We start from the raw sequence: 24,100 nt of genomic DNA, 5'->3' as shown, positions 1-24,100 counted from the left end.
AGAAAGAAAAACGCTTGGTGACGGCTCTCCACTCTTGTGCTTTGCTCATCCAAACTCTAGAATATGCCTAGGAACATCCTAGGAGTTTTATTTATAGTTGTGGAACTCCAACTTTCATACCCAGTTGGAAAACTCTAGAAACCCCCTAAAATTTACGCGGTTTGCTAAAATAGACTTCACTTTGTACAGTTTTTCAAAATAAACTTCACTCTGTGCAATTTCATAGAATGACCCAGAGTTTCAGAATATACCTTTTTAAGACGATTTCAGGATTCCTTTTCTTCAATTCAAATATTTGATTCTCTTCATTCCTTACTTGGTTTTCTTGGATCTTTGACATTTGAATTCTTCAATCTTGGTCTCCTAAGATCCATTCATTGCCATGGTGATTCTTGAGCATAAAATCTATGCTTAATACCCTTTTCAATTCAAGCTTTTAAATTCACATTGCAACACAAACATGAGTAAAATAGAACATTAAACATTATTATGTTTATAAGACTAAGATATAAATGGGGAATAATATACAATATTTGACCCTCAACACGTACCGGACTAGATAGAGATTATTAAATGGTAGTGAAGTGGATTAATCATTACTTGAGTGGTACTTTAAGTTGATTGTAGTTGTAAGGACAAACTTTAAATAAATAAATGTGTTAAAATAGATAGAGATTGTTAGACTACATGAAGCAGATCATTCATTACTCAAAAAGTATTTCGAATTAATTTGGTTTGTGATGTAGAGTATGTAAGAGTAAGATAAAAATATATCAATAATCAGTTATATTTTTTCTCTGATTAACGATGTGATGAGTTGAATATTAAGATTACAATGTGTGGTAGCCTTGTTCACTATAGAATTTGAGCACATGTCAGCTACATATACATGTAAAGAATGTATTTAACTAACCATGTTGTTAAAAGAATTAAAATTCAAATTGAAAGTAATAACAATTCATTGTGACAATCAAAATATGTTACACTAAACTAAAAATCTAATATTTCATACGTGGACCAAACATATTAACATGCAATATCACTTTATTCACAACACGGAGGCATATGAACGTATTTAGTTATAAAAGCTTCACACTAAGGACAAATGTAACAAATGTATAGATGAACCCTATTGCTAAGGAGATCAAAGTTTGTTTGGTGTAGGATTTCTCTTGAATTTGTTGTTACATAGTGATTGGTGATGTTTGTGCAACTTTTCTGAAAAGTATTTTTTTCACAATATTAAAGAAACTGGTATTTAAATAAAGAATTGTCGTAGTAATGGTTTACACGTATACATTGGGAGGTTTCTTAATTGAAAACTCATCTTTCTTTTATTTTAAAAAGAGTGAAGCTTAATTACAAGTGTGTACCCGCTACACATGTTCGCTATTGTGATGTGTTGTCTATTGAAGGAGAAGTACATATAGAAACGAGATAATATTCATTTATGAGATATCTTGTATATGTTGAGATGGTGGGAGAGATTAAAAATCTGATATTCTTGTTTAATTTATTTTAGTTAAGAAAGCTCCATTGCTACCCCATGCAATGGTGGTGACCCCATAAATCTTTTGTGTATTGTGGTTTTCTGTTATTGTTGTAACTCTTTTAATGGTTTGTTTTGCTTGCATCAACCATGTGCAATAGTTTATTTATTTATTTATTTATTTATTTATCTATTTTTTGTAAAATAATGGATGAGTTGTCCAACAAAAACCCATAAAGTAAGGATAAATGGATGCCTTACGAGCTTTTATATGAAAAGTTTGTTTAAAAATAAGAACCCAATGATAATATGTAGACATATTATTATCACACTAGTGTTTTGCAAAATATTACTGTGTATACCTAAATTGCTCTTAACAATTGTGCTGGACATTTTACAATCCACATAAATACACATCAATAAATTATTGAAAAAATAAATCTGGGCTAGTGTAATGAACAAACTGGGATTATCTTGAAAGTAACCTAAATAACCGAAAATCAAATGAACTAATGTTTATAATTCCACTAGAGTTGGATATAACAGCCCCTCCTCTCTTTAGATTCAAGTCTTCAAATAAATAATAAAAATAAATAACAAGAATACTAAAAAAAAGTGAGTAAAAAAATCAAATTTTTTTTTTTTGCTTACAAGGAATTTAACCAATGTCTTTTAGAATAATTGAACACACACACATATATATATTGAAAGCCTTTTGCTTGTGTTGAAACCTGGACACATATAAAAAGTCATCCATAGTTAGTCCATCAGGAAAATTGGAAGCTCATAAAGGCATAACTTCTTTTGACTTAGTGAAAATGTCAATATCATCCCAAAGCCTGTACACGTGCACAAGTATGGTCTGCGAGACAAGCCAACAAAAAGGTCAATTCGTTGCACACATGTGCATGATACTCACAAATTCCAAAGTAAGCTTGGTAAGTTTTGTCATCATAACTAGTCATTGGAATGTGATCTAATCTTTAGACTGACTTAATACACCACGGACACTTCTCATATGTTCTTATAATGCTCCAATCATGGACTTAAAACATACAAAAAAGCCATTCAAGATTAGGGTTTTCATTAAAGCATAATTTTAAAAAGAATTTATTTTTTTTGTTTTTTATATATATATTCTTTCCTTGAATTCTTATTTTAATATATAGAGAGATAAATGGGCGCTATTTCTTTTCCTCTATAGTTGTGGTGTGGACCTTGGAGCCAATTGACAATTTCTGTTGGTTTGTCATGTTTTGAAGGTGAAATTATCGTTACTTACAACACTCGAAAACTCATCCTTAAGTTGTGTCCAGTGACCGTTATGTCCAGTTTCATATTCACAATTCATTGTAAATAGAGTGATGTTGTTTGTGCCTCACATTGGCGGACCTCCAAATATAGCGGTTCTTTACTCCACTCTAGCTTAGGTTTCAACAAATTCAATACCCGTATGTTTGGGTTAAAACAAATTCAATATACATATTTGAGGTGCAATACGGATCATTAGCGCTTTGGTCCATGACATTCACTTGCTCACCGGCTTATAAAACTCAAAAGGCATATTTGCTTTGGCGTAAATATAGGCAAACCATGGTAAAATCATAACAATAAGAAGGGTTAGTGTTTTGAAATGTAGATGGAAGTTTCCCCTTGAATTTTGGACAAACCTCAAGAAAAACACTATAGTGGGTAAAATCATAACAATAAGAAGGGTTAGTGTTTTGAAATGTAGATGGAAGTTTCCCCTTGAATTTTGGACAAACCTCAAGAAAAACTCTATGCCCCACTATGACATGTGTTATATCTATGTCGTCCATTCATTTTCGAAGATCATTTTAGAGCATAAGCCAAAAAATGAAGTAGATTCAAAGGTCAAGTGAAACATACCATAAAAAATAATGGGTTCAATGGTGGGCATCTATTCATACCATTTCCTTTGGTGTGGTCCACTTAAGATTTGAACATACCCTAATTTTAAGCTCATGCCCAAAATTGACTTCCAAAATTAAAAGGACGACATGAATAAAACACATCCATTAGGTAAACAATGTAGGAATGTTATGCAAATGAGGACCCCATGCCTGTCAAATCTTATGGGAGAAAATACTAAAATAAATAATTATTAATTACTTGCCTCAAATTATCACTAATTACCTAAAACTAAAAAAGGTCCTAATAGGAAAAATGATGCAATTAGGTGTATGCACATATTCATGCATCCATGTTATTTAGGATTGTAAATGGGATTAGACCTGTGGCCCTGTTTGTTTTGGGCTATCAAAGGCTGGGATTAGACTTGGGCTTGGGCTTGGGTTTTACCTTGCCGGTTAGGCTTGAACCATTGACAACCTATGAACATTGATTTTTCAATGCATGCACTGCACATTAAAGGATGGGGAGATGGCTGGCTACACGTGTATCATCAATCCAGACTGCTCATTTACTGGGCCCTATCATGGATTACCAATTTTATGGTGGGCATTCAGTCTCCGCTGTATAATCACTTGAGCCTTGAATCCGCCTCATTTTAAAATAAATAAATAAATAAATATTTACGCTGAAATAATCTGAAAAAATAGATGGACGGCATGGATAGAACACATACATTGCAGTGGGCCCCACAGAGCCCCTGCCAGCATCGACTCCATCTTGGCAGGGGCGGGCCCCATACAGTAATTCCAAATATTGTATGTGCTAGATGTGATTGTTTGAACAAGCCAAATATCTGGTTGAAATAGGACCATAGGATATTTTTCTTTTAACCATCCAATGAAAGTCAGTCAATCTGATGGCCCAATAATCAAATAAGCTTTTTTTTTTTTTTTGTTAATGAGGCAAACTAGAAACCACAAATTTGACGGTTTAAGTGGAATTATTTGCATGCACATATACAATTTCAAAGTGCCTGCTTATCATCCATCACGCTCCGCCAGAGTATCAATCTTCTACTTGTCAATTTATCGCGATAAAATAAAAATACCGCGGATATTTGATTATTCACTCCTAAAAATAAAATGCTGAAGAAAAGGGTTACCCACTCCACCTCCAAAGCAGCATGACCCGCTCTTACTCCCAACTGAAGCCACGCGTCACCAGATACAGCTGGCACATTTCAACTCTCATACTCTCTCTACCCTCCGTCCAATATAAATCTGACCCAACAAAGCCAAAAATCATTACTCGAAATCGAAATCACCGGCAATCCATTTTTAGTAATTATTTTCAATAACCATGTCTCAGCAACAGTTCAAGGCCGGAGAAGCACGTGGTCACGCCACGGTAAGAATTTCCTTCTTTCTTTCCAAATGGGCCCCACCATGTGCATTTATTATCTAGCCAAAATCAAGGCGGTCAGGTTATCTGGTGGCCCACATGTCTACTAAATAAAGTAATGGATAAGAAAAATGTGACCAATGGCCCACATTCAACGCCACTTCTGTGGCTTACCAGATTAGTGGATGGGGCCAACCTGATGAGCGGCTTGGATCTTTTGGTGGAAATTCATATGGGTTTTAACCATGGAGTTTTGCAGGCAAAGACAGAGGAATGGATAGAATCAGCTAAAGATACCGCTAATCAGGCTGCTGATAAGACCGCCGATGCGGCCCAGTCTGCCAAAGAGAGTACCCAACAAGGCACGGAATCCACTGAAGGATTTTTCCAGCAGGTTCTCACATCTGATCTCCACCGCCCGTTTCAATGATCAAAGACGTGTATGTGTCCACATTGGGGTGTAATGGGCTAGCTCAAGGATTGTCCATTACTGGCCCCATGATCTAGCTACTGGGGCCCACGCAAGTTGAGCCGGTCTATGCTCTATTGTTCTCCTTTGTGGCCCGGCTTAATAGCTTATGGGCCTGAGAGCTCATACCTGACCCATAACCCATGGGCCCCGCATCCTAATTAAATTCAGAAAAGTTGGATAGACATGAGCCGGTCTCAAGCTAACCTGGCCCACTTTCACCCCAATCCACAAAGTTTAGTAGACTAATGGCACTATATCCTAGTCTGTAATCATACTATCAGGCCCACCACCCCAAGCAGAATTGATGTGGGTCCCACAATCAGGCTCACCAAATCAGATGATATAGCTATCATTCATAAGATCATCGGTCTAAACATGTCCAATGTGCCCAACATTTAACCCGTCGATCTTAAATGGTGGGTCCACCTCATTAAAAGCATATTTAAAATGGGGAGGCTGATCTTTGGCTGGGCTTAGATCTAAGGGGTCAATGGGCTCCAATGCCTAAGCCTGAGACTCTCACCTATCTATCAGCCCTGATTTTGTAAATGGCCCAACCCATAGGCTTTAGATAAGGTCAAGCCCAAGCCTAAGACCAAGCGCAACAGGTTTTCATGATGGATGTGGCCCCAATGATCAATGGACAAGAATCGCTCTGCCATGCATTGATATTCTTCTTTTATCATTATTATCTATTATTGTTTTTGTTATCTTTTTTTTAAAGACTGGGGAGCAAATGATGCAAATGGCACAAGGAGCGGTGGACAGTGTGAAGAGTACCCTGGGAGTTGGTGAATCTCAAAGCAAGAAGTGAAAAATCTCTGTCTCTGCCTGTCTTCCTTTCTTGAAGGTTTTTGTTTACTACATATGGAGAAGAAACTAAGAAAGCGATGTAGACGTTGGGTCTTTATCTATCTCTCTCAAGCTCGTGTTTTTATTCATTGTTGGTGTGTTTTTTTAATTTTTGTTCAGAAAGCTTTTCTTCACGACATGTAGTAAAGCTACTATTTCGTAATGGATTGTAACTCTTCGCAACTCGATTATACAACCCCATTTTCGTTATTTGTTATTATCATCACATGATCAGTTTTCTGTTCATCATCAATTCTAATTTTAGTTCATTACACTCCATTCGATTCAAAAAGTTAAAAGGAGACATTACTTAAACAGCTATTTAACAAGCCATCATTTTCTATCTGTGTCATTACAATTCAAAGAAAATGCTTATGTGTTTAATTGACACAAATACAACAGTTGTTTAACATCTAACTAAAGAAAAAAAGCTAAAGGAATTTATAGTTAGGATCTTCTAATGTAGGAAAGTTTATGACATTCCCTGTCTACGGCGGGGTCACTGAATCATCAATCTAGACCATTGAAACACGGGTCCCACTTGCACAAACAAACGATCCAATAATCATGTAATTCGTTGCAGCTATAACAATGATAAGTTAATAAAATATAAAAGAAATATAGTTAAGAGGAGTAAATGCTTTGTATGCTAATGGGAGGAATCTGAACTGAAAGATAACAAGCGCTTTTCCCATTTTTCATTCCAAAAAATCATGCAACTGGATCTAAAGGAAACATGCTTACAATATCCGCACCTTAATAAAAATGATTTTTGGTTATCACTTCTATGCCTCCCAACATTGGATCATGAATCTTTCTCGTATCAGGCATTTTGATAAGATGTGTGTGGGGCCCATTTGGAAAGTTGAATTATTTGCATGCACATATACAATTTCAAAGTGCCTGCTTATCATCCATCACGCTCCACCAGAGTATCAAACTTCTGCTTGTCAATTTATCGCGATAAAAAAAAAATACCACGGATATTTGATTATTCACTTCTAAAAATAAAATGCTAAAGAAAAGGGCTACCCACTCCACCTCCAAAGCAGCACGACCCGCTCTTACTCCCAACTGAAGCCACGTGTCACTAGATATAGCTGGCACATTTCAATTCTCATACTCTCTCTACCCTCCGTCTTATATAAATCCGACCCAACAAAGCCAAAAATCATTACTCGGAATCGAAATCACCAGCAATCCATTTTTAGTAATTATTTTCAGCAACCATGTCTCAGCAACAGTTCAAGGCCGAAGAAGCACGTGGTCATGCCGTGGTAAGAATTTCCTTCTTTCTTTCCAAATGGGCCCCACCATGTGCATTTATTATCTAGCCAAAATCAAGGCGGTTAGGTTATCTGGTGGGCCACATGTCTACTGAAGAAACTAATGGATAAGAAAAATGTGACCAATGGTCCACATTCAACGCCACCTGTGTGGTTTACCAGATTAGTGGATGGGGCCAACCTGATGAGCGACTTGGATCTTTTGGTGGAAATTTGTATGGGTTTTAACCATGGAGTTTTGAAGGTAAAGATAGAGGAATGTATAGAATCAGCTAAAGATATCGCTAATTAGGCCGCTGATAAGACCGCCGATGTGGCCCAGTCTGCCAACCCAACAAGGCGCGGAATCCACTGAAGGATTTCTCCAGCAGGTTCTCATATCTGATCTCCACCGTCCGTCAATGATCAAAAGCGTGTATGCGTCCACACTGGGGTGTAATGGGCTAGCTTAAGGATTGTCCATTACTGGCCCATGATCTGGCTACTGGGGCCCAGGCAAGTTGAGCCGGTCTATGCTCTATTGTTCTTCTTTGTGGCCCGGCTTAATAGCTTAATGGACTGAGAGCTCATACCCGGCCCATAACCAATGGGCCCCACAGCCTAAATTCTGAAAAGTTAGATAGACATGAGCCGGTCTCGAGCTAACCTGGCCCACTTGCACCCCAATCCACAAAGTTTAGTAGACTGATGACACTATATTCTAGTCTGTAATCATACAATCAGGCCCACCACCCCAAGCAGATTGATGTGGGTCCCACAATCAGGCTCACCATATCAGATGTTAAGCTATGATTCATTAGATCATCGGTCTAAACATGTCTAATGTGCCCAACATCCAACCCGTCGATCTTCAATGGTGGGTCCACCTCGTTAAAAGCATATTTAAAATGGGGAGCTTGATCTTTGGCTGGGCTTGGGTCTAAGGGGTCAATGGGCTCCAATGCTTAAGCCTAAGCCTCTCACCTATCTATCAACCCTAATTTCATAAATGGGCCCAACCCATAGGCTTTAGATAAGGTCAAGCCCAAGCCTAAGAGCAAGCCCAGCAGGTTTTCATGATGGATGTGGCCCCAATGATCAATGGACAAGAATCGCTCTGCCATACATTGATATTCTTCTTTTATCATTATTATCTATTATTGTTTTTGTTTTTGTTTTTAAAAGACTGGGGAGCAAATGATGCAAATGGCACAAGGAGCGGTGGACAGTGTGAAGAGTACCCTGGGAGTTGGTGAATCTCAAAGCAAGAAGTGAAAAATCTCTATTTCTGCCCGTCTTCCTTTCTTGAAGGTTTTTGTTTACTACATATGGACAAGAAACTAAGAAAGCGATGTAGACGTTGGGTCTTTATCTATCTCTCTCGAGCCCATGTTTTTATTCATTGTTGGTGTGTTTTTTTCTTATTTTTGATGAGAAAGCTTTTCTTCATGACATGTAATAATGTTGCTATTTCGTAATGGAATGCAACTCTTCGCAACTCGATTACACAACCCCATTTTCGTTATTTGTTATTATCATCACATGATCAATTTTCTGTTCATCATCAATTCTAATTTTAGTTCATTACACTCTATTTGATCCAAAAAGTTAAAAGGAGACATTACTTAAATAGCTATTCAGCAAGCTATCATTTTCTATCCGTGTCATTACAATTCAAAGAAAATTCTTATGTGTTTAATTGACACAAATACAACAATTGTTTAACATCTAACTAAAGAAAAAAGGGTAAAGGAATTTATAGTTAGGATCTTCTAACGTAGGAAAGTTTATGACATTCTCTGTCTACGGGCGGGTCACTGAATCATCAATCTAGACCATTGGAACGCAGGTCCCACTTGCACGAACAAACGATCCAACAATCATGTAATTCATTGTAGCTATAACAATGATAAGTTAATAAAATATTCAAGAAATATAGTTAAGAGGAGTAAATGCTTTGTATGCTAATGGGAAAAACCAAATCTGAAAGATAACAAGCGCTTTTCCATTTTTCATTCCAAAAAATCATGCAACTGGATCAAAGGGAAACATGCTTATAATATCCACACCTTAATAAAAATGATTTTTGGTTATGCCTTCTGTGCCTCCCAACATTGGATCATGTATCTTTCTCGTATCAGGCATTTTGATAAGATGTGTGTGGGGCCCATTTGGAAAGTTGAATTATTTGCATGCACATATACAATTTCAAAGTGCCTGCTTATCATCCATCACGCTCCACCAGAGTATCAAACTTCTACTTGCCAATTTATCACGATAAAATAAAAAAACCGTGGATATTTAATTATTCACTCCTAAAATAAATTGCTGAAGAAAAGGGCTACCCACTCCTCCACCTCCAAAGCAGCACAACCCGCTCTTACTCCCAACTGAAGCCACGTGTCACCAGATACAGCTGGCACATTTCAATTCTCATACTCTCTCTACCCTCCGTCCTATATAAATCAGACCCAATAAAGCCAAAAATCATTACTCGGAATCGAAATCACCAGCAATCCATTTTTAGTAATTATTTTCAGCAACCATGTCTCAGCAACAGTTCAAGGCCGGAGAAGCACGTGGTCACTCCGCGGTAAGAATTTTCTTCTTTCTTTCCAAATGGGCCCCACCATGTGCATTTATTATCTAGCCAAAATCAAGGCGGTCAGGTTATCTGGTGGGCCACATGTCTACTGAACAAACTAATGGATAAGAAAAATGAAACCAATGGTCCACATTCAACGCCTCTTGTGTGGCTTACCAAATTAGTGGATGGGGCCAACCTGATGAGTGGGTTGGATCTTTTGGTGGAAATTCGTATGGGTTTTAACCATGGAGTTTTGCAGGCAAAGACAGAGGAATGGATAGAATCAGCTAAAGATACTGCTAATCAGGCTGCTGATAAGACCACCGATGCGGCCCAGTCTGCCAAAGAGAGTACCCAACAAGGCGCGGAATCCACTGAAGGATTTTTCCAGCAGGTTCTCACATCTGATCTCCACCGTCCGTTTCAATGATCAAAGACGTGTATGTGTCCACACTGGGGTGTAATGGGCTAGCTCAAGGATTGCCCATTACTGGCCCATGATCTGGCTACTGGGGCCCATGCAAGTTGAGTCGGTCTATGCTCTATTGTTCTCCTTTGTGGCCCGGCTTAATAGCTTATGGTCCTGAGAGCTCATACCCGGCCCATAACCCATGGGCCCCACAGCCTAAATTCAGAAAAGTTGAATAGACATGAGCCGGTCTCAAGCTAACCTTGCCCACTTTCACCCCAATCCACAAAGTTTAGTAGACTGATGGCACTATATCCTAGTTTGTAATCATATAATCAGGCCCACCACCCTAAGCAGAATTGTTGTGGGTCCCACAATCAGGCTCACCACATTAGATGTTGTAGCTATCATTCATTAGATCATCGGTCTAAACATGTCTGATGTGCCCAACATCCAACCCGTCGATCTTCAATGGTAGGTCCACCTCATTAAAAGCATATTTAAAATGGGGAGGCTGATCTTTGGCTGGGCTTGGGTCTAAGGGGTCAATGGGCTTCAATGCCTAAGCCCGAGCCTCTCACCTATCTATCAGCCCTGATTTCGTAAATGAGCCCACCCATAGGCTTTATATAAGGTCAAGCCCAAGCCTAAGACCAAGCTCAACAGGTTTTCATGATGGATGTGGCCCCAATGATCAATGGACAAGAATTGCTCTACCATAAATTAATATTCTTCTTTTCTCATTATTATCTATTATTATTATTATTATTATTTTTTAAAGACTGGGGAGCAAATGATGCAAATGGCACAAGGAGCTGTGGACAGTGTGAAGAGTACCCTGGGAGTTGGTGAATCTCAAAGCAAGAAGTGAAAAATCTCTATCTCTGCCCGTCTTCCTTTCTTGAAGGTTTTTGTTTACTACATATGGACAAGAAACTAAGAAAGCGATGTAAACATTGGGTCTTTATCTATCTCTCTCAAGCTCATGTTTTTATTCATTGTTGGTGTGGTTTTTTTTTTTTTGAGAAAGCTTTTCTTCACGACATGTAATAATGCTACTATTTCGTAATGGAATGCAACTCTTCACAACTCGATTACACAACCCCATTTTCGGTATTTGTTATTATCATCACATGATCAGTTTTCTATTCATCATCAATTCTAATTTTATTTCATTACACTCTATTCAATCCAAAAGGTTAAATGGAGACATTACTTAAATAGCTATTCAGCAAGCCATCATTTTCTATCTGTGTCATTACAATTCAAAGAAAATGCTTATGTGTTTAATTGACACAAATACAATAGTTGTTTAACATCTAACTAAAGAAAAAAGGCTAAAGGAATTTATAGTTTGGATCTTCTAATGTAGGAAAGTTTATGACATTCCCTGTCTACGGCGGGGTCACTGAATCATCAATCTAGACCATTGAAACGCGGTTCCACTTGCACAAACAAACGATCCAACAATCATGTAATTTGTTGTAGCTATAACAATGACAAGTTAATAAAATATTCAAGAAATATAGTTAAGAGGAGTAAATGCTTTGTATGCTAATGGGAAGAATCTGAACTAAAAGATAACAGGCGCTTTTCCCATTTTTAATTCTAAAAAATCATGCAACTGGATCTAAAGGAAACATGCTTATAATATCCACACCTTAATAAAAATGATTTTTGGTTATGACTTCTATGCCTCCCAACATTGGATCATGTATCTTTCTCGTATTGGGCATTTTGATAAGATGTGTGTCGTTTGTGTTCAGCATTCGGAGTAGACTTGTTTTTATGTGAGACGTTTTGACATAACTTGTCTTTGTGTCTAGCATTTCGACTTTTTTTTTGGTGCCGATGTATGGATCGGACCTGTTACCTTGGTCGAGCTTGTAATTAGATCTATTTTTGTTTCCTATTGAAACATGTAGAACCATAAGAAAAGCAACGGTTGAACTTCCAGCCACCAGAAGCATGTAATCATTAAAAGAGTATGAGTGAAATCCCCGTCACCAAAAATGTTATTAAATCATTTGATAATAATTGGAGGCGTTATTGGTTTATATCTCAGAAGACATAAAAAATGCATACTTGTCACTCATGGTACTCACTGTTTTGTCATCATATTACCATGTTTTTCTTAATTAGTGTTTGTTGTACCTTTCAAACTCAAATTACTCATTTTAGAGCACTTTGAGTTCGAATGGAGATTTGAGAGTAGATTAAGATATTTTCTTATTTGTTAAGATGTGTATCCATAGAAATTTATACAAAATTTTCACATCTTATATATATTTGAGTTATTATCAATGAAATAAATAAGTCATAGTTTTCACAATTAATGTATTCTCTTGTGGTTTAACAATTAATACAAATGAGATGCGATTTTGGTCACATGTTCCAATATTTTAATGTGAAAAACTGAAGTTTGAATTCATTTAGTTCTTTCTTTGAATGTGTTATTTTTGTGTTGGTCATATAAATCATTAAGATTTAGGTATGTTTTGATTGTTATATAGGTTAATCATAAATAGGGTAATCTAGACATTTTCTTCAAGCCCCTTGTTTAGAGCTTCCGGTATCACTTAAACTCACAATTGTCTAGCTCACCTATCACTCTCCATTTCTCATTAGAAGTGATTGATTAATCCATTCCCTTACTCCCTTATCCTCTCACAACAAGCTTTTCCCCCCTCCCTATTAACAACCTTACTTGGTATTATCTAGCTAGTCCTGACACTACTCAAATGTCATCCCACTATGGGTATAATTAGGGGTGCATGCTCATCAAATCAGTAGAACCTTAGAACTGAACCGTAACTGACCAAACGATCCAGCTTGGTCCGGTTCTAGAGTGCACCGGTCCTGATTCCGGTTCCAAAAATCAAAGAATCGATTACATTGGTTTGGCTCTCGATTTGGGGGTATGTAGAACCGAACCGAACCGTGAACTGATCCATAGAATTGAACCGTGGATCCGAACTCTGGAACCAAATCTATATTTAAAACAAAAAAAAAAACCTAATACCCTGACCCCTGTTCATGCTGACAGCTCGACCCTGTTATAGCTGCCCTCTCTCTCTCTCTCTTGCCGATCCTCTTTCTCTCTCTCGCCAATCCTCTCTCTCTTGTTGTTTCTATCTCTCTCTCTCTCTCTCTCTCTCTCTCTCTCGCTGTTTCTATCTCTCTCTCTTGTTAGTCCTCTCTCTGTCTCTTGCTGTTTCTATCTCTCTCGCTCTCTCTCTCTTGTCAGTCCTCTCTCTCTCTCTCTCTCTCGATGGTCCTCGTCCAGAATCGTGGAACCAAATCAGTTTTAACGGACCGGTTCCAGTTCCGATTATCCTAGAATCGTTAGTAACGGTTCGGCTCCAATTTCACCCTAGAACCGGATTGAACCGACCCGTGTCCACCCCTAGGTACAATGGCCACAAGGCCTATCATTTTATGATATTTGTAATGATCATTTATTGCAATATAAATTTAGTTTTTAAGTGGAGGTGATTAATCTTCTCTTGTTGTTAATAAGAATTTGTTTGGATTGAATGTTCTAGAGAATAGAAGAGAAAGCAAAAAGGCGACGTAAATAAGAGGTAAGACATCAATGTCACAGCAAAAGCAAACCCTTTGTGCCTATTTGTTTGCTAAAGAAAAATGCCGAAAATGCTTGTCATTTACATTTACAATTGTTTAAATTGCAATCCCACAAATGGAAACCTTTTTCCCTTCAAAATTGCCATTTAAAATGTAAAATAAGTGCATATGTCTTTTGTTAATGTAAATTAGTTGTATTCTCCAATTTTATTTCTACCCAAATAAACCCTAATGGGAAACGAAGCTTTCATTTGGAATTTTTCATTTTTCATTCCAAAAAATCATGCAACTGGAACTAAAGGAAACATGCTTATAATATCCACACCTTAATAAAAATGATTTTTGGTTATGACTTCTGTGCCTCCCAACCTTGGATCATGTATCTTTCTCGTATCAGGCATTTTGATAAGATGTATGTTTTTTGTGTTCGGCATTTTGTGTTCGGCATTTTGATAAGATGTATGTTTTTTGTATCAGGCATTTTGATAAGATGTATGTTTTTTGTGTTCGGCATTTGGAGTAGACTTGTTTTTGTGTGGGACGTTTTGACATAACTCGTCTTTGTGTCGAGCATTTGGACCTATTTTTTTTGTGTGCCAATGTATGAATCAAACCTGTTGCCTTAGTTGAGCTTGTAATTAGATCTATTTTTGTTTCCTATTGAAAAATCTAGAGCCATAAGAAAAGTAACGGTTGAACTTTCAGCCACCAGAAGCATGTATTCATTGAAAGAGCATGGGTGAAATCCTCATCACCAAAAATGTTATTAAATCATTTGATAATCATTGGAAGTGTCATTGGTTTATATCTCATAAGTCATCAAAAATGCATACTTGTCGCTTATGGTACTCCTCATTTTGTCATCATATTACCATGTTTTTCATAATAAGCGTTCATTGTACCTTTCAAACTTAAATTACTCATTTTAGAGCATTTTGAGTTCGAATGGAGATTTTACAGTAGATTATGATATTTTCTTATTTGTTAAAATGTGTATCTATATAAATCTATACAAATTTCACACATCTTATGTATATTTGAGTCATTGTCAATGAATAAATAAGTTATAGTTTCCACAATTAATGCATTCTCTTGTGGTTTAACAATTAATACACATGAGCTGCAATTTTGGTCACATGTTCCAATATTTTAACATGAAAACTGAAGTTTGAATTCATTCAATTCTTCCTTTTAATGTGTTATTTTTGTGCTGGCAATATAAATCATTAAGATTTAGGTATGTTTTGATTGTTATATTGGTTAATCATAATAGGGCAATCTAGACATTTTCTTCCAGCCCCTTGTTTAGAGCTTCTGGGATCACTTAAAGTCACAATTGTCTAACTCACCCGTCAATTTCCATTTCTCATTAGAAGGGATTAATCAATCTATTCCCTTACTCCCTCATCCTCTCACAACAATTTTTTTCCCCTCCATATTAACAACCTTACTTGGTATTATCTAGTTAGTCCTAACATTACTCAAATGTCATCCCACTATGGGTATAATTAGGGGTGCACATCGAACCGGTAGAGCAGGACCGGAACCGACCATACGGTCCGGTTTGGTCCGATTCTAGAGTGCACCGGTTCTGATTCCAGTTCCAAAAATCAATGAACCGATTACATCGGTTTGGTTCTCAATTTGGGAGTATGTAGAACTGAACCGAATCGTACCGTGAACTGATTCGTAGATCCGACCCGTGGATCCGAATTGTGGAACCGAACCTACATTTAAAACAAAAAAACCTAATCCCCTAACCCCAATTCATGCTAACTGCCCAACCCTGCTGCGGCTGCCCTCTCTATCTCTCGCTGGTCCTCTCTCTCTCTCTCTCTCCGGTTCTCTCTCTCTCTCTCTCTCTCTCTCTCTCTCTCTATCTCTCGTCGGACCTTTCTCTCTCATTGGTCCTCACATAGAACCATGGAACCAAACCAGTTTTAACAGTCCGATTCTGGTTCGGTTCTAGGATGCTAACGGTCCAGTTCCAGTTCCGATTATCCTAGAACCATTAGTAATGGTCTGGCTCTGGTTTCGCCCCAGGACTGGATCGAACTGACTCGTGTGCACCCCTAAGTATAATGGCCACAAGGCCTATTATTTTAGGATATTTGTAATGATCATCAATTGCAATATAAATTTCGTTTTTAAGTGGAGGTGATTAATCTTCTCTTGTTGTTATTAAGAATTTGTTTAGATTGAATGTAAACTAGAGAATAGAAGGGAAAGCAAAAAAGGCGACATAAGTGAGAGGTAAGACATCAGTGTAGGGAAAGCAAACCCTTTGTGCCTATTTGTTTGCTAAAGAAAAATGCTGAAAATGCTTGTCATTTTCCCTTTAAAATTGCCATTTAAAATGTAAAATAAGTGCAAATGTCTTTTGTCAATGTACATTAGTTGCATTATCTAATTTTATTTCTACCCAAATAAACGTTAATGGGAAACGAAGCTTTCATTTGGAATTTGATGTATATAAAAATGAGTTTCTACAAGTTATGTAAAGTCATCTAAAAATTATTAAATTAGGGTCTTTTCTCAAAACCTGATAATGATTGGCGTGCTAGTATTGTATGCCTTACAAGACAACGATGATAACTATAATCATGTATGTACATGACCACATGTATTTATACATTGGATGTCAGAATTAATACATGAGAAACCTTTTATTTATTTTTCTCTCTTAAAAGTTATGGCACCTCACTAGTCGTCAACAAGCCAGTGCCATGTATCCCAGGTTCGCTCGCTTAGCAAGCCACCTTCTCTCAAGAAACTCCTGCCATTTTCATTTTTCATGACAATGAATGTTTTTCCACCTAATCACTCTTTCTTTTTCTTTTTCTTTTTAATCCCTCCATTCTTTCTTCTTCCTTTGTCGGCAAATCAGTAACAATAATCCACACTTTAAAGGTTTCAATTGAGTGTGCACATGATACTGGCCACCCATCTTCATAGAGAGTTGTTGTATCCCAAAACAAAGAAACCCCATCTTCGTAGAGAGTTGTGGTATCCCAAAGACAGAAACCGTAACCTAGGGTAGAAAGGATCATTACCTTTATTTCATTTTAAATTGTTTATCACTATCCCCAAACAGTGATTTGTCTGTGCCACCTCTCTGCCCTGAATAAACAATTGTCAAAGACTACATTTGTTTTGATGAGACGTGACTAATTTCCCGTAAATACTCACAACCTAATTTTCAAGGGCCCACCATGTTGCCGGTGTTATTTCTGCTTCATCCATCAACTTCACCCTTAGATCGTTTCAGGTACGAGTCTTAAAAAAGAAGCATATCAAGAAATCAAGTGTGCCATATGACATGACAGAAAAATGAACGGATGGAAAACAAACGAGAAATTTCCGACTGTACGACCCATTTATGGCCCATTTCCGAGGCGAAGCCCACCTCATTTTACCTTCCAAGAATAAGCCCCAGATGTACGGACGCCTTCCCAAAGGTCGAAAATGCCCCCTGCTTTTTCCTTCAAGCGGATAGGCCGGTGCTCGAAGACGAGCACTGGCTCTCCTCGAACTCAAGTTGTACGAACGGTTCAAAAGAGATTAACGTTACATGGGCCCCATAGATATGTATTTATTATATCCACAACGTTCACCCATATTTCGAAATCATTTCGGAGCATTATCCAAATAAAAAAAAAATCATATCCAAAAATCAACTGGACCACACCACAAAGAGCAGCAGAAAATTGATTTTCACTGTTGAAACTTTTGTAGGGCCCACCATAAAATTTATTTTCCATCCAATCTATTCATAAGGTCACAAAGACCTGGATGAGGAGGAAAACAACTTTCATAATGATCCAAAACTTCTTGACCCCTAAAAGGGTTTCAATGGTAGACGTCCAATCCTACACTGCCTTTTATAGTGTGGTCCTCTTGATAGCTAGATCTATCTTATTCTTCGTCCCAAGACTTAATACGAGTTCGCCAAATAGATGGACGGTTTGGATATAACACATACCTCATAATGTGACCCACAAAAAGCGGTGGGGATTACAACTGGGAAGAGAAAAAAAAAACCCAGCGAGTTAGGGTTGACAAGGGGGTCAACCATGTTAATAGCTACGGCTTATAACCGTAGCTAGAACCTTAGTGACCCCACGCTCTATGCACTTTCTTCTTTTTTTTAAAAAAAAAATTTATTTATTTATTTGTTTACATGGAGAACTTTATTCTGCCTACATTTTTCTCTAATACATATTTATATAACTATGTATATATAAGCACATAAAAAAAATTTCTCGCTTTTTTTCATTTCTTTCTTTTTTGATTTATCAAGAATATCTTCTAAACCAAAATTAGTTACTTGACGTACCATATATGATTTTGGGTCATTTTCCTACACTTCATGGTCATTTCCATGCATTTCAAGGTCAATCCCGGCGATTCTGTTTTGATTCACGGTCATTTCCATGCATTTTACGGTCAATTCCCTTCACTTCATGGTCATTTCCAAGCATTTCATGAGCAATTCTCTTCACTTCACGGCCATTTCCATGCATTTCACAGTCATATCAGGCAATTTTGTTTACATTCACAGTCATTTGGACGCACTTCACGATCAATTCACTTCACTTCACGACCATTTCCAAGGACTTCACGGTCAATTCTCTTCACTTCACGGCCATTTCCATGCATTTCACGATCATATCCAGAATTCCGTTTAGATTCACGGTCATTTCGACACACTTCACGGTCAATTCACTTCACTTCACGGCCATTTTCAAGCATTTCAGATCAATTTTCTTCACTTCACGGCCATTTCCATGCATCTCACGGTCATATCCGGCAATTTCGTTTACGTTCACGGTCATTTCGATGCACTTCATGTTCAATTCACTGCACTTCACGGCCATTTCTAAGGACTTCACAGTAAATTCTCTTCACTTCACGGCCATTTCCATGCATTTCACGGTCCATGGAAATATGGATGAAGGGAAAACACAAATATAAGCTTGTCCAAAACATCAGTGGCCTCGAGAATTTTTCAATAATAGACATTCAATTCACACTGTTTGGTGTGGTGTGGTTTATTTAAGCATTGGATATGCTTCATTTTTTGGATCAAGCACTAAAATTATATAGTAAAATGGATGGACAGATGGAATAAATTACATAAATCAGGGTGAACCTCACAGGGTTTACTATGTACGCGTACGAAAGTTACTCAGTACATAATCCGCTTCCTATTCCATAGGGCTACGGAATTGACCGTGAAGTGAAGCGAATTGAGCGTGAAATGCATTGAAATGACTATGAAGTAAAGGGTATTGACCGTGAAATGCATGGAATTGACGGTGAAGTGAAGGGGAATCACCAGAATTGACCGTGAAATGCATTGAAATGACCGTGAAGTGAAGGGAATTGACCATGAAATGCATTAAATTGACCGTGAAGTAAAGGGAATTGACCATGAAATGCATGGAATTGACCGTGAAGTAAAGCGAATTGACCGTGAAATGCATGGAATGACCGTGAAGTGAAGCAAATTGACCGTGAAATGCATGGAAATGACCGTGAAGTGAAGCAAATTAACCGTGAAATGCATTGAAATGACCGTAAAGTAAAGGGAATTGACTGTGAAATGCATTGAAATGACCATGAAGTAAAGAGAATTGACCGTGAAATGCATTGAATTGACCGTGAAGTAAATGGAATTGACCGTGAAATATATGGAATTGACCGTGAAGTGAAGGGGAATCGCCGGAATTGACCATGAAATGCATGGAAATGACCGTGAAGTGAAGGGAATTGACGTGAAATGCATTAAATTGATCGTGAAGTAAAGGGAATTGACCGTGAAATGCATGGAATTGACCGTGAAGTGAAGGGGAATCGCCGGAATTGATCGTGAAATACATGGAATTGACCGTGAAATGCATTGAATTGATCGTGAAGTAAAGGGAATTGACCATAAAATGCATGAAATTGACTGTGAAGTGAAGGGGAATCGCCGGAATTGACCGTGAAATGCATGGAATTGACCGTGAACTTAAGGGAATTAACCGTGAAATGCACGGAATTGACTGTGAAGTGAAGAGAATTGACCGTGAAATGCATTGAATTGACCGTGAAGTAAAGGGAATTGACTGTGAAATGCATGGAATTGACCGTGAAAGGAAGGGAATTGACCGTGAAGTAAAGAAAATTGAATGTGAAGTGAAGGGGAATCGCCGGAATTGATCGTGACATGCATGAAATTGACTGTGAAATAAAGGGAATTGACCGTGAAATGCATTGAATTGACCATGAAGTAAAGGGAATTGACCGTGAAATGCATGGAATTGACCGTGAAGTGAAGGGGAATCGTCGGAATTGACCATGAAATGCACGGAATTGACCGTGAAGTGAAGGGAATTGATCGTGAAGTGAAGGGGAATCGCTGGGATTGACCGTGAAATGCATGGAATTGATCGCGAAGTAAATGAAATGAATGAAATTAACTGCGAAGTGAATGAAATGAATTTTCGACCATCGACCTAGTGGAATCTTGGAAAATAACTAGGTTGGTTGACTAAAGTAGCTTCTCCTACCCCAAAATCATATAGGGTACGTCAAGTAACTAATTTTAGTTTAGAAGATATTCTTATTAAATGAATAAAGGAAGAAATGAAAAAAATAAAATAGAGAGAGAAATTTTTTTTATATGCTTATATATACATATTTATATAAATATGTATTAGAGAAAATTATAGGTAGAATAAAGTTCTCCATGTAAAAAAAAATAAATAAATAAATTGCACTAACTGCAACAGACTATAGTTATGGCTACGGTTTTAATCCGTAGCCATGGGAAAATACCTTCGTTGCATGTCAAATACCCTTTGAATGTATCGAAAATTGCAAGATTTTTGAGGCAAACTCGGTGGATAGTTCTCGACTTTTATGATACAAGATTTTTGAGGCAAACTCGCTGGACAGTTCTGGACTTTTTTCGATCATATCGAAAGACCTTTGATACATATCGAGGGACATATCGAAAAAGCATGGGCTACGATTATAATCTGTAGCCATAGGAAACCCAGCTTTCAGATATCACATTCCTGAAAAAGCAGGGGCATTTTCGACCTTTGGCAAGTCATCCGTACGTATGGGGATTATTCTCGCGAGGTAAAAAGAAGTGGGCTTAAAAATGTAAATGGGTCGTACAGTTGTAAATTTCTCTTATTTTTGTGCCATCCAACAAAATGGATAAACCGATTAGATTTCTCACAACCATCACGGTCGGCCCGGTCAGCCCAACTAACTTCCCGTCCGAAGTTGTGGGAAAGGCTTGGATGGAAATCAACATCCAAAAAAGCATTAGCCTTGCAAAACAGGAGCAGATTAAGTGTTCCCCAGATAACACTTTATTGAGTGTTATCCTTACCGTCCATTTTTTTCCAGCTTAAGCTAAGAGGTTAAATCAAAAACTAAGCAGCAGGTCCAAGCCTTCGTGACGCAAGGATGAACATGATGAGGATAACTACTCCGAATCCAAGGAACTTCTCTGGACTCCTCACAGAGACTTCTCGAATCCACGAGGAAAGAAAGCATAAAATAGAAATAAATTCTAAGAAATTCGAAATTGATTAATGGCTCCATAACAACGAGTTCACAACCCTTTAAATAGGGGTACAAAGCAATGGGAAAGAAATTAGAATCAAACTACAACTCAAACTCTTAGAATCCACGACTTACTATAAATAGTAAACTTACTATTTATTGACGGTCGTGACGTCTACTAGTGTGCAAGGTTTTCGGCCAAAAATAGTAAGTGTCCTATTTGGCTTCACCAAACCGTTGTCCTAATTATTCTAAGCTCTTTTCACGTTGGGCGCAACTCCTAAAGTCCGACGGATGAAGAGTTATAATCAAACTAAAACTTACTATTTATAGTAAAAATGAAATTAAAACAGGGAAACAACCGTCGATCCAGGGGTTTTTCGCAATTTCGGGCTACGCTATGCCGGGTTGGTTGGCTTCAGTAGCTCGTTCTACCCCAAAATCATATATTTTACGTCAGAAAACGCATTCCGAATTGCAAGATACGCCCAATTTAAGGTTCGATGGTCTAGATCACTTCTGTCGTCGACCAGGCCTATCTGATCCATCTTGGCCATGTAACTGTCCACGACTCGCTCTACATCACTTCGGTGGATCAAACCACTAGAAAAAGTGGTAAATGATAATTAAAAGCTTGTTGTGGGCCACAAAAGTTTTTGATCAGGCTTATCTTTGTATATTTCCTTCATCCATGTTTAATTGGCCTTATCAATGCGTTGGATGACAAATAAACACTACAGATATACTTATGGTGGGTCTTTGGAAGTTTTTAATGCTAAGTATTCAATCAATATCATTTCCTGTAGTTGGGTTCACATGAGATTTGGATGTGCTTAATTTTTGGGACCAAGAGCTAAAATGAGATGGAAAACGGATGAACGGTGTGGATATATATTAAACACATAATCAATGTCAGCCGTAAGGTGAGGGTAACCTCCACCAGCGAATTTTCGATAACACTTAATCCGCTCGCAAACCAAACTCACCAATCATGTCTCACCACACATCATGGCACCACACACGGAGGAACGCAGATTTCCTGCGAAAGTTTAGCTAAAGTTCATGTGCAACATGAGGTGGAACTTACCGTGATGTTTGTGATAAATTCACCCACCCATCCATTTTTGCAAGCTCATTTTAAGAGATGCCATCAAAATAAGGTGGATACAAAACTCAAGTGAGCCCATGATATTAAAAAGTGGGGGATTGGTCGAGAGGAAAAAGTGGGGATATGATAACCACGTTGAAGCATTTATGTTATCACAAAAGTTTCATACCAGACTAAGTTTTTCTTGTTTTCACCTCATCTCAAAATGACTTTATAAACTGTTTGGATGACATATAAACATCAAGGTGGAGCCTAGGAAGGTACAAGGCTTGGCCAGTGACCCTAACATGTTAGCTGGTATGAAAGCTCTGTGAGTCCCACTATGATGTGTCTATTTTATCCACACTGTCCTTCTAATTTGTCAGCTCATTTTAGGGCATGAGCCCAAAAATGAGGCAGATGTAAGTCTCAAGTGGACCACGTTACAGTAAAATAGTGTTGACTGAATGTCTAAGGCCTATTGTAATCTTTATTTGCCATCTGACTTATTAATTTGGTCACAAAAAATTAGATAAAAGGAAAACACAAATATCACACGACCCAATGAGGATTGAATGGTCATCATCAAAAACTTTTGCCTATATGATTTTATTAACATGTTAGATGACAAATAAATATCATGGTAGTCCTAAGAAGGTTTCAACATGGAATTTCATCATCCCTACTCTTTCATGTAGCGTGGCCCACTTGAGCTTTCAAGATGCTCATTTTCTGGCTCACGCTGAAAGGGATGAACAGCACACGGTAACATATTTAGAAGTTGGGAATATATCAAGTTTGATTAAGCCCCATGCGGTGAGATTTGGTTGGCGCACATGCACTCTTAAAAAATAAGCCATACAAAGCATGTTTAAAATCAGGAGGCTGGGTAGGTACTTCAGCGAAATGGGGCTGATCCATACCTTAAATTAGCTAATTGACAGCGTGGATGGAACACGTGGGAATCTACTGGGGACGCCGAAAACATTGAGTTAGGTAGCCATCTAGATTTGGCTGGGCCACGTGCAATTCCATAAATGCCCATGCGAAGCATGTGGAAAAGTAGTTAGGTTGAATGCCTATTCATGGAAATCGGATTGCTTGCTAAGTTAGTCAGTATGCTGTTATCATACTGAGTAAACTCAGTTGGGCCCACCGTGAGTGTGTGTAGCTTATCCATGCCGTCCATTCGTTTTTTAATATCATTTAAAGGGTTCCTTCCAAAATTTAATCATATCCAAAGCTCAAGTGGAGCATACCACAGGAAACAGTGGCAATAATGATTTCCACCATTGAAACCTCTCTGCACCCCACATTGATGTTTACTTATCATCCAACCTATTCATAAGATCATGGAAATATGGATGAAGGGAAAACACAAATATAAGCTTGTCCAAAACTTCTGTGGCCCTGAGAATTTTTCAATAGTAAACACTCAATTCACACTATTTCCTATGGTGTGGTCTATTTAAGAGTTGGATATGCTTCATTTTTTGGGTCAAGTACTAAAAT

The 24,100-nt window shown here is 37.8% G+C and overlaps 2 protein-coding genes across 2 annotated transcripts; both read left to right on the top strand.

Annotated features, from left to right (window-relative positions):
- Window positions 1-4,637: 4,637 nt before the first annotated feature.
- Window positions 4,638-6,181, top strand: LOC131238689 (late embryogenesis abundant protein 1-like). The gene is made up of 3 exons (XM_058236304.1): window positions 4,638-4,771; window positions 5,025-5,159; window positions 5,962-6,181. The coding sequence occupies exons 1-3, from the start codon at window positions 4,724-4,726 to the stop codon at window positions 6,049-6,051; spliced, it is 273 nt and encodes a 90-aa protein (XP_058092287.1). The 5' UTR covers window positions 4,638-4,723; the 3' UTR covers window positions 6,052-6,181.
- A 3,531-nt stretch (window positions 6,182-9,712) lies between these two features.
- Window positions 9,713-11,457, top strand: LOC131238688 (late embryogenesis abundant protein 1-like). The gene is made up of 3 exons (XM_058236303.1): window positions 9,713-9,947; window positions 10,201-10,335; window positions 11,132-11,457. Exons 1-3 carry the CDS (start codon window positions 9,900-9,902, stop codon window positions 11,219-11,221), a joined length of 273 nt encoding a protein of 90 aa, XP_058092286.1. The 5' UTR covers window positions 9,713-9,899; the 3' UTR covers window positions 11,222-11,457.
- Window positions 11,458-24,100: the final 12,643 nt, after the last annotated feature.

This window comes from Magnolia sinica, chromosome 3 (assembly GCF_029962835.1).
Source record: "Magnolia sinica isolate HGM2019 chromosome 3, MsV1, whole genome shotgun sequence".
In the NCBI taxonomy this organism is placed as follows: Eukaryota; Viridiplantae; Streptophyta; class Magnoliopsida; order Magnoliales; family Magnoliaceae; genus Magnolia; species Magnolia sinica.
This window is presented reverse-complemented; position numbering and strand designations above follow the sequence as displayed.

Bases quoted from the DNA above. Each gene is read 5' to 3' on its own strand.
- LOC131238689 (XM_058236304.1), top strand. From the start codon at position 4,724: ATGTCTCAGCAACAGTTCAAGGCCGGAGAAGCACGTGGTCACGCCACG. The intron at 4,772-5,024 runs GTAAGAATTTCC...GGAGTTTTGCAG, and splicing joins AAGCACGTGGTCACGCCACG to GCAAAGACAGAGGAATGGAT. The intron at 5,160-5,961 runs GTTCTCACATCT...TTTTTTTTAAAG, and splicing joins CTGAAGGATTTTTCCAGCAG to ACTGGGGAGCAAATGATGCA.
- LOC131238688 (XM_058236303.1), top strand. From the start codon at position 9,900: ATGTCTCAGCAACAGTTCAAGGCCGGAGAAGCACGTGGTCACTCCGCG. The intron at 9,948-10,200 runs GTAAGAATTTTC...GGAGTTTTGCAG, and splicing joins AAGCACGTGGTCACTCCGCG to GCAAAGACAGAGGAATGGAT. The intron at 10,336-11,131 runs GTTCTCACATCT...TATTTTTTAAAG, and splicing joins CTGAAGGATTTTTCCAGCAG to ACTGGGGAGCAAATGATGCA.